The sequence below is a fragment of the Salmo salar genome, chromosome ssa07 (genome assembly GCF_905237065.1).
Source record: "Salmo salar chromosome ssa07, Ssal_v3.1, whole genome shotgun sequence".
Classification (NCBI taxonomy): Eukaryota; Metazoa; Chordata; class Actinopteri; order Salmoniformes; family Salmonidae; genus Salmo; species Salmo salar.
In genome coordinates this window covers 20,725,686-20,737,052 of record NC_059448.1, presented here as the reverse complement: position 1 = coordinate 20,737,052, position 11,367 = coordinate 20,725,686, and the positions used below count along the sequence as shown (strand labels likewise).

At 45.3% G+C, this 11,367-nt stretch overlaps 1 protein-coding gene across 1 annotated transcript; it reads right to left on the bottom strand.

Annotated features, from left to right (window-relative positions):
* Nucleotides 1-185: 185 nt before the first annotated feature.
* si:ch73-335l21.2 (E3 ubiquitin-protein ligase rnf152-B) lies at nucleotides 186-1,342 on the bottom strand. The gene has a single exon (XM_014206947.2). The coding sequence runs from the start codon at nucleotides 1,153-1,155 to the stop codon at nucleotides 508-510; it is 648 nt and encodes a 215-aa protein (XP_014062422.1). The 5' UTR covers nucleotides 1,156-1,342; the 3' UTR covers nucleotides 186-507.
* Between the last annotated feature and the right edge of the window lie 10,025 nt (nucleotides 1,343-11,367).

Sequence of the window (11,367 nt, the reverse complement as noted above, 5' to 3'; positions counted from 1 at the left end):
ATAACCGTTTTGCTAAACACACACACACACACACACACACACACACACACACACACACACACACACACACACACACACACACACACACACGTGGAAGTCAAAACATCAAACAGATATGAAATGCTTTTAATAAACAGCCAAGGACTGTAGTACAATGTAATAATAACAACTCCATAATGCCCATCTGCACAGTTGAGAACGGCCTATATTACACCACTAGAGGGAACTCTAAATCAGTGCATAGCAGAAAAACAGAGCTGTATACAGAATTTTCTGAACAACATTAGCGCTACTTACATCAACTAAAACTGATTATGAGGCTGTATACATCAACTTTGATCTTGTAAGCATATTTGTAATTTACAGTTTCAAGGCTGTTTGAGGTAGGCCTATAGTTCATTCTGGATCGAGGCCATATTCAAATATTTTGACAATACAATATTTCCTTACTTTAGAAAGTAATCAAGGAAAGAAGAAAGGATACATGTAAAAGTGTTCATCCTCCCCTCAGTTGCAGAAGAAGCTTGGCCCGAACACTACCACCACTACGCAGGTCACCCCAAACAACACCCAGAAGACCACGGCTAGAAGCTGCACACATACCAGGTTCCTCCTGTGGTGCTGCAGCACCTCCACCTCATCAACCAGGCCTCCACCTCCGCTGTGGGGCCTATCGCTGGGGTGCATTTGCTCCACCCGGAGGCTCACTGTGGGCAGGATGATGAAGCGAGAATCCCTGCTGGCCTCCAGGGAGAGGACCACCCTCTGGGTGACGGTGGCCAGTCGGGCGGCCACAGATGTGGGCATGCGGAAGGCCATGGGCGACAGCTGGGCCAGGATGCGGGAGTTGCAGGGCAAGGTGAGGGGGTCACCTGTCTCCAGCGTGGTGGGGTGGCGGCAAAGGGGGCAGGAGATGGCAGGACTGGGAGGGCTCTGGGGGTCCGAGGGGTCAGTTGGATACGGAGACAGCTGGATCCTCTGGAGACACTCGGTGCAAAAGACATGGAGGCACTCCAGCATGCGAGGACACTTGCTGCTCTGGTTGTACTCCTGGTAGCAGATGGGACACTCCACATCTGTGGACTCCACCAGGCTGGGGGTGGCTGCTGAGACTGGGTGCCCCTGGAAGAGCACTGGTTCCGGGGGCTCAGCCATGGTGAGTGAGAGGGTGAGATGGAGGTGGGAATGGGGGTTCAGGGTTAGACTGCTGTTGGGACTGTCAGATGTTCTCTTCTATGTCTGCAGAACCTGGAGGGAGATATATGATCAAATATTGATTATATTCTTATATGTACAGTATACGTGTTCCTATAGTATAGGCCATTTCATCCTGTTTCAGTATGTGTGTAACATAGAGAAAATAAAATTGTCTGAGGAAATAGAGTGCCTGACTGCAGGATACACACTCAGACTAAGTAAAGGCGGAAAAGTGAAAGTAGAGAAACAAAGGAGGACAGGAGCTGTGGATGGAAGTGATGTTATATTAACTCTCTCTCTCTCTCTCTCTGCTGTTGCGCTAACAACACCAACGCAAAGTTCATACAATGCAGAAGAACAGCCTCAAGCCTACTGACTTTGAATTCCACCGATAGTTGACTAGTGAAATATAGATTCGTTTCAAGTAAACTGCCATTGATCTAATCTCTGAGCGTTGTTCCACTGCTGCATAATAGGGCCAATGAACCAAAATATGCAATTCAAGTGTAGCATACATTATGGCAAAGGGTTATACCCACTGTATTGTACTCATCTGATATTTCCTCAGGCGTTTATGTGTTTACCTCATTAAGATCACAGTGTACTTTCATAAACAGTGCTATTCTAGTCCCAACCCTCCACTCACATGGGACAGAGCAAGGCAAGCCTGACTCAAGAGAGCAGTTGCCTAGCTGTAGGGATCTATTTTGAATTGGGCCACAGGAGCAGAGATTGTAAGAAACACGTTTACAACTGGAATTGACCCAGCTGTACATGTAATAAATCATAGTAATGAAGTTATAGCTTTGATTTTGTTCAATAACCTCAATAGATATTCCACACAAATTTGGTCAACATTTACCCTGTGTAATTTGGTTGACAATAATTCTAATGACTTGCTCCAACTCCTAGACATGCACAGACACAACTGACACAGAATGACAAAACATTAGGGCTGTCAGAGTTAATCAGTTAACTCAAGTTAAGTTTTTGTAATTTTAGTACATGCATTTTTTTAAATCATGATTACCGGTAATCGCATTGTCTGAAAGCATTCAAAATACATTGAAAACATCTCAAATATACTGCTCAAAAAAATAAAGAGAACACTTAAACAACACAATGTTACTCCAAGTCAATCACACTTCTGTGAAATCAAACTGTCCACTTAGGAAGCAACACTGATTGACAATAAATTTCACATGCTGTTGTGCAAATGGAATAGACAACAGGTGGAAATTATAGGCAATAAGCAAGACACCCCCAATAAAGGAGTGGTTCTGCAGGTGGTGACCATAGACCACTTCTCAGTTCCTATGCTTCCTAGCTGATGTTTTGGTCACTTTTGTATGCTGGCAGTGCTTTCACTCTAGTGGTAGCATGAGACGGAGTCTACAACCCACACAAGTGGCTGAGGTAGTGCAGCTCATCCAGGATGGCACATCAATGCGAGCTGTGGCAAGAAGGTTTGCTGTGTCTGTCAGCGTAGTGTCCAGAGCATGGAGGCGCTACCAGGGGACAGGCCAGTACATCAGGAGACGTGGAGGAGGCCGTAGGAGGGCAACAACCCAGCAGCAGGACCGCTACCTCCGCCTTTGTGCAAGAAGGAGCAGGAGGAGCACTGCCAGAGCCCTGCAAAATGACCTCCAGCAGGCCACAAATGTGCATGTGTCTGCTCAAACGGCCAGAAACAGACTCCATGAGGGTGGTATGAGGGCCCGACGTCCACAGGTGGGGGGTTGTGCTTACAGCCCAACACCGTGCAGGACGTTTGGCATTTGCCAGAGAACACCAAAATTGGCAAATTCGCCACTGGCGCCCTGTGCTCTTCACAGATGAAAGCAGGTTCACACTGAGCACGTGACAGATGTGACAGAGTCTGGAGACGCCGTGGAGAACGTTCTGCTGCCTGCAACATCCTCCAGCATGACCGGTTTGGCGGTGGGTCAGTCATGGTGTGGGGTGGCATTTCTTTGGGGGGCCGCACAGCCCTCCATGTGCTCGCCAGAGGTAGCCTGACTGCCATTAGGTACCGAGATTAGATCCTCAGACCCCTTGTGAGACCATATGCTGGTGCGGTTGGTCCTGGGTTCCTCCTAATGCAAGACAATGCTAGACCTCATGTGGCTGGAGTGTGTCAGCAGTTCCTGCAAGAGGAAGGCATTGATGCTATGGACTGGCCCGCCCGTTCCCCAGACCTGAATCCAATTGAGCACATCTGGGACATCATGTCTCGCTCCATCCACCAATGCCACGTTGCACCACAGACTGTCCAGGAGTTGGCGGATGCTTTAGTCCAGGTCTGGGAGGAGATCCCTCAGGAGACCATCCACCACCTCATCAGGAGCATGCCCAGGCATTGTAGGGAGGTCATACAGGCACGTGGAGGCCACACACACTACTGAGACTCATTTTGACTTGTTTTAAGGACATTACATCAAAGTTGGATCAGCCTGTAGTGTGGTTTTCCACTTTAATTTTGAGTGTGACTCCAAATCCAGACCTCCATGGGTTGATAAATTGGATTTCCATTGATTATTTTTGTGTGATTTTGTTGTCAGCACATTCAACTATGTAAATAAAAAAGTATTTAATAAGATTATTTCTTTCATTCAGATCTAGGATGTTGTTTAAGTGTTCCCTTTATTTTTTTGAGCAGTGTACATAATCTTTGCCAGTGTTTCCCAACTGGGAGTACACATCCCCTTAGGGGTAGGTGGGCAGTCCCCAGGGTGTATTTGGAAGAAGAAGAAAAAAGATTGGGAAAAATATTACCAAAAAATATGTATTCAATTTATTAAAATGTTATTAGGCAGGAAAACATTTACTGTGGTCACTGGTGTAAAATATGTAATTAATTTATATTTTTAGGCCTACTTTTTGACTTTACTGGCCTCTGCCCGCCTGCCCGTTGGCTCAACATTTGATCCTCTGCTCACGCCAAGTGCACGTGATCCTTTGCTCCAAGGGCAATAATGCCTGCTGCTGTTATCCTGACAGAATCTACGAACGGTAAGACAGAAGTAGATGCACTGAAAACGTTACAATTGTCAAATAACACAGTGTGCCGTAGGATCGATGACATGGGCGTTAATATTGTTGGTCAATTGGTAAAAATAAGTTGCATTTTTTCTGCAGTTGGACGAATCGACTGATGTCAATGGGGAAGCCCAGTTGATTGCGTTTGTGTGATACAGAGACATTTCGGTAATGAATGAGCACATTCTGTTCTTCAAGAAGCTTACGGGGAGAAGTACAGGTTGTGTTTAACGTCATTGACTGCTTTTTCACAGAGCACAATCTGGATTTGAAATCCTGTGTTCATGTGGGCACGGGATCGTGCTGCATCAATGCCTGGGAGAGGGAAATGATGAACGTTAATTGGCCACATAAAGAAGGTAAATCCCACTGTATCGTTCACAGAGAGGCACTGGCCAGCAAGATAATGAGTCCTGAGATACATGATGTTTTGACGCAGTGAAAGTGATTCACTTTATAATGTCCAGGCCTCTGAATCACCGAATGTTTGAAAGGCTCTGTCTGTGATGACAGTGGGACTGTGCACCAGCAGCTACTGCTTCATAGCGACGACCTCCGTTGGCTCTACAGAAGGAAAACGCGACAGAGGATTTTTGAGCTGTGTGCTGAAGTAAGTGATTTTCTGTCTGAGCACTCACACCCCTTGTGGAACACAGACTAGGGAGCCCTCCTTGCCTATCTTGCTGATGTGTTAAGCAAACGGAACAACCTGAATCTAACTCTGCAAGGTAAAGACCAGGGGCGCAACTTTGGATTTCGAAGTGAGGGGGACATAATATATATAAATATTTTTTTATCCAGTCAGATCAACACTCCAAACAGCCTATCCGATCGCTCGGAGGTGTCCGCATGGTCCTAAAGCACACCGTGGCCTCGTTTTGTATCACATTCCAATGATAAAACTGGGGAGGACAAAAATGCAATTTCATAATGTCCCCCCCGGGTCCCCCGTCCCCAGTGAAAGTTACGCCTCTGGTAAAGACACACATTCTAAACATGTATGACAAAGTGTGTGGATTCATGAAGAAGATCAAACTCTGGGAGAGGAAATGTGAAGATGGGGTTAATAAGTTGTTTCCAGCAGCATGACACCAAACCTTTTACGGTGCTCCTATGGTGCAAATAGTACGCTCACATTTATCCAAACTCAACAGTGAGTTCAACTCCTACTTCCCTGACATTGAAAACAAGTCTGCCAAACTTCACTGGGTGCATAAACTCACATTTTGTCAAATTTACACCTATGAATCTATGAATCACTCCGGTCGCACAAGCATGAGGGGGTACTACAGGCAGGTCAAAGTGTTTTAGGGTACAGTACCCAAAAAGGTTGGGAACCACTGATCTATGCAACTAAACATAACAATGGAATGTAAAAATAAGATGAGATTGAGGTTAAAGTGTGCTTTCTCAATTTACCTAATTTAGCTAACCGTTACTTTAGACAAAAATCAAGACAACAATATTCTTGTAATGTTTTTTGTATGAAAAATCTTAAACTACAGCTTAATTTGAGCGTGTTGGGGCGGCAGGTAGCCTAGTGGTTAGAGCGTTGGGCCAGTAACCGAAAGATCGAATCCCCAAGCTGACAAGGTAAAAATCTGCCCTTCTGCCCCAGAACAAGGCAGTTAACCCACTGTTCCTAGGCCGTCATTGTAAATAAGAATTTGTTCTTAACTGACTTGCCTAGTTAAATAAAAAAGTTCCGAATTTGTGATTAACCGCGATTAATCACAGCAAATCCTGCGATTAACTTAATAAAATGTTGCTATAGTTTGAAAGCCCAACAAATAATATATAGGCCTTCTTCATGGTGTCATATAACGGTTATGATAGCCTGTGTATTAATACATTGCTACTTTATCCATGTACATCAGTTGATATCAAAACACCATAGGTGTGACACTCACTGACAATTCATCACGATGTAGTGTGGGCGGAAGATAAGAAAGACTTACCTCCTCATACACACAGTCACACACCCCTCGGATCACCGCTCGGTACCAAAGTTCTCACTAAGCCATAAAACACATCTTCCTCCTTTTCTGTCCACCACATATAGTAAACATCAAATCTACCTCTCTCCCTCTTATCTATGCTGGCTCGCTCACTCTCCCTTTCTTTTCTTCACCCTGTATCTCCTCTCCTCCCTTGCTTTACCCATCCCTTGACGTCTTTTCATCTCTCCTACTGGACCCAGGGGTGTCTCCTGGTTGCCCTGACGTTAATGAATTCATCTCCAGGTGATGTGGTGGTAACTAGTAGCCAGGGACACGTAATAGGTAGTAGCCACCTCCACTAACCCTGACACTTCTCACTGTCCTGACAGTACAGTATTTGTATTTACATTGTCTTTGTCAATGTACAGGTTATTCAGAATGACAGCGTAAGACATGCTGTTGTGAGTCAAATTGCTGTGGATGTCAATCAAGATGGGAAGTCATTTGTTTATGATTTTGGTATCAGTTCAAAAAGCAGCAGCCTGATAAATAGTTGAGTTACTGGTGCTGGTCTAATGGAACTTGCATATGTTAACATCCTCTGTGAATTATCTACAGAAAAACATGTCTCTGATCATGCATGTACTGTATGCTGCCAAATAAGGTCCCGATACAGATGCAGGAAGTTAGGTCAGCGGTTGGGCTCCCGAGTAGCGCAGCGGTCTAAGGCACTGCATCTCAGTGTTAGAGACATCACTACAGACCCTGGTTCGATTCCAGGCTGTATCACAAACGGCCGTGATTGGGAGTCCCATAGGGCGGCACACAATTGGTCCGGGTTAGGGTTTGGCCGTCATTGTAAATAAGAATTTGTTCTTAACTGGCTTGCCTAGACAAATAAAGAATAAATAAAGAAAATAGGCAGCCAAAAACAGATCACCCTTTGCCCATTTCACAAATATTGTGTTAGCGTGTGTGTCTGTGCATGCACAATGTGGTATGGTTTGTGTGTGTGAATGTGTTACAATTATACATTAATATCAGTCTGACCCATAATTATTGGCACCCTTGATAAAAAAAAGACTGTATATACTAAATAATACATATATTGTATGCTCAAAAAACTAATTGGGAAATTATATTATTTTTTAGAGCGATTTTGTTTAACAAGCAATACAAAAAATCCCTGAAAGATTGACATTTTAGTCATTAAGAAAACGCTCTTATCCAGAGCGACTTACAGTTACTGCATTCATCTTAAGATAGCTAGGTGAGTCAACCACATATCACAGTCATAGTAAGTACATTTTTCCTAAATAAAGAAGTTATCAGCAGTGCTAGTAGAAAAATGCAAGGTTTATTTAATTTTGGGGGGGGGAGAAATAAGACTGAGATGTCTTATTTAAGATACTCTTTGACGAGGTAGGATTTCAGACGTTTTTGGATGATGGACGGGGACTCTTCTGTCGTAGCATCAGGGGGAAGCTGGTTACACCATTGGGGAGCCAGGACAGAGGAGAGCTTTGACTGGGCTGAGCGGGAGCTGACCTCCCGCAGGGAGACCAGAGGTGGCAGAACTGAGTGTTCAGGTTGGGATGTAGGGTTTGAGCATAACCTGAAGTTAGGGAGGGGAAGTTCCCTTTGCTGCTCCATAGGCAAGCACCATGGTATTGTAGTGGATGTGAGCTTCAACTGGAAGCCAGTGGAGAGTGGGGTGACATGGGAGAACATGGGAAGGTTGAACACCAGGCGGGCTGCGGCATTCTGGATAAGTTGCAAAGGTTTGATGGCACAAGCAGGAAGCCCAGCCAACAAGGAGTTGCAGTAGTCCAGACCTGATATGACGAGTGCCTGGATTTGGACCCGCGTTGCTTCTGTGTGAGGAAAGGTTGTACTCTATGGATGAACCTGCAGGAGCGAGTCACTGTTTTGATGTTTGCAGATCCTGGACAGCAGGGTGTTGTCCAGAGTCACGCCAAAGTTCTTTGCACTCTGGGTGTTTGACACTGTGGAGTTGTCGAATTTGATGAAGAGATCTTCGAGCGGGCAGGCCTTCCCCAAGAGGAAGAGCAGCTCCGTCTTGTCGATGTTGAGCTTGAGGTGGTGGGCCGACATCAAAGCTGAGGTATCTGCCAGGCACGCAGAGATGCGTGTCGCCACCTGGGTGTCAGAAGGGGGTAATGAGAAAAATAGTTGAGTCATCTGCATAGCAATGATAGGAGAGACCATGGAGATTTTTATTGTCACATACACCAGATAGGTGCAGTGAAATGTGTTGTTTTTACAGGGTCAGCCATAGTAGTATGGCACCCCTGGAGCAAATTAGGGTTAAGTGCCTTGCTCAAGGGCACGTCGCCAGATTTTTCACCTTGTAAGCTCGGGTATTTGAACCAGCAACCTTTTGGTTACTGGCCTAACGCTCTAACTGCTAGGCTACCTGCCGAGTGATTTGCTATGTAGAGAAAAAAAGATGAGGGTCTGGAACCGAGCCCTGGGGGACACCAGTAATGAGACCACGGGGTGCAGACAATTCACATTTCAGTGTCACGTGTACAAGTACAGTGAAATGGCCTTCTTGCAAGCTCTAAACCCAACAATGCCGTAATCAGCAGCAGCAGGGTAGCCTAGTGGTTAGAGCGTTGGACTAGTAACCGAAAAGTTGCAAGATCGAATCCCTGAGCTGACAAGGTACAAAATCTGTCGTTCTTCCCCTGAACAAGGCTGTTCCTAGGCCGTCATTGAAAATAAGAATTTGTTCTTAACTGACTTGCCTAGTTAAATAAAGGTAATAAGAATTAAGAAGAACATAAGTAAGTAAGCTATATACAAGGTCAGTTCCAATACCATATATACAATGTGCAGTGATACTGGAGTGATAGAGGTGACTAAGCATCAAGATATGATGAAGTGTGTGTAGAGTCAGTTGGAGTGTGAGTGTGTAGAGTCCTGTGAGTGTGCAAAATGTAATACAAAGGTCAGCTCAGATAGTCTGTGTAGCCATTCTGTTAGCAATTTAGCAGTCTTATAGCTTGGAGATAGGAGCCTGTTTGTGTCAGACTTGATGTACTGGTACCGCTTACCGTGCAGAAGCCGAGAGAACAGTCTATCGCAGGGGTATTCAACTCTTACCCTATGACGTCCGGAGCCTGCTTGTTTTCTGTTCTACCTGATAATAAATTGTACACACCTAGTGTCCCAGGTCTAGATCAGTTCCTGATTAAAGGGAACAATGAAAAAATGGTGTGGAACTGGCTTCGAGGTCCAGAGTTGAGTATGATGGGTCTATGGCTTGGGTGGCTTTAATGATTTTCCGGGCCTTCCTTTCATACTGCTTTATATAGAGGTCCTGGATGGTAGGGAGATCGGCCCCGTGATGTACTGGGCTGTCCGCACCACCCTCTGTAGCAGCGATACAGCCAGTCAAAATGCTCTCAATGGTGCAACTATAAAACTTCTTGAGGATTTGAGGGCCCATGCTAAACCTTTTCAACAGACTGTGTGTGTGTGTGGACCATTTTAAGTCCAAGGTGATAATCTAGATGGGTGAGGACAGTGTGGAGAGCAATTGAGATTTGGTTGTCTATGGATCTGTTGTGCAGTAAGCCAATTGGAGTATGTCTAGGGTGTCTAGGATGATGAAGTTGATGTGCGCCATAACCAGCCTTTCAAAGCACTTCATTATTACAGGTGTGAGTGCTACAGGAGTGCTACAGGGCGGTAGTTATTGTTTCATGAAGCTATAATGTTCTTGGGAACAGGAATGATGGGGGTAACCTTAAGACTTGGGGATTATAGACTGGGCCAATGAGAGGTTGAAAATGACTGTGAATATGCCTGCCAGCTGTTCTGCCCATGCCTTGAGAACACACCCTGGAATACCGTCTGGCCCCGAGGCCTTGCGAATGTTGACCTGATTAAAGACCTTAGTCACATCGGCCTTGGAGAGCGAGATCACCCAGTCCTCTGGGTCGGTAGGGTCCCTCACGCATGGCACGGTGTTGTTATTGTCGAAGTGTGCATAAAAATGTATTGACTTCAACTGGTAGAGAGGTATCATTGGGCAGATCACGGCTGGGTCTTCCTTTGGCCCCTGTCCTCAGCCGTAGCCTCAGGGTTGTCTGAGATAGCCCTGGGTGCGGTAGCCATGTCCTTTAGCTTAGTGCCAGCCTCGGTCTTAATCCAGGGCTGCTGATTGGGAAAGCAGCAAACTTTCATGCTGATGCATTTCCTAATGAAGCCGGTGACGAAGGTCATAAGCGTGTTGATTTTTATCAGCAGAGACCGAACATATTCCAGTCAGCCCTAACAAAGATGTCCTGTAGCATAATCTCTGATTCTGATGACCATTTCTCAAAGGAGCGAGTCACGGGTACTTCCTGTTTTGAACTTCTGCTTGTAAACAGGAAGCAGGAGTACAGAGTCATGATATAATTTGCTGAGGGGGGTGGGGGGGGGGGCCTTGTGTGCTTGCTTGTGGTAGAGTAACAGTGGTCTTTATCGCCGGAGACGTGTTGATAGTCTCTTACAGTTCGTTAAGTTCCAGATTGTTATTTTTCTTGTCCTGAGGTGAAATGTATATAACAGTCACGACATCCAGTCTTGCACGTACAGTGCAAGCTGAAAACTCCCTCGAGAAGTGGAGTCGGCATTTGACCATCAGGTATTCCAAGACGGGTGAACAATGGGTCGAGAGTTCCACTACACTCTAGTCAGCACACCATTTGTTGTTGATGAAGAGGCAGACCGCTCTTCATTTCCCTGACTCCACTGACCTGTCCACTCACTGAAAGGAGAATCCATTGAGTTGTATAGCCATGGGGGGTATCTTGTCCGAAAGCCATGTTTGAGAAAAGCTATGTTTTTTTAATCCGTTTTTTAAAGCTAAACTTGGTTTTTGCCTGATTAACCTCTGGTGGCAGAGCATTCCATGATGACATGGCTCTGTACATAACTGAGCAGCGCGTTCAATCAGTTTTTGGTTTGGGTACAGTGAAGAAACCCAATGTGGCGTGTCTGGTGATGTATGACAGTTCATGAGGTCGTAACTTATTGAGTCATCATACTGTACGTGCAAGACTGGATGTTGCAATCTTTCACTCACTATAGGATGACTCACTTTCAAAATAGACATGAACCCATGTGGGTGTTATTTCAAATGAAGGAATCTAGGTATTTCCCATGACAAAGGTCA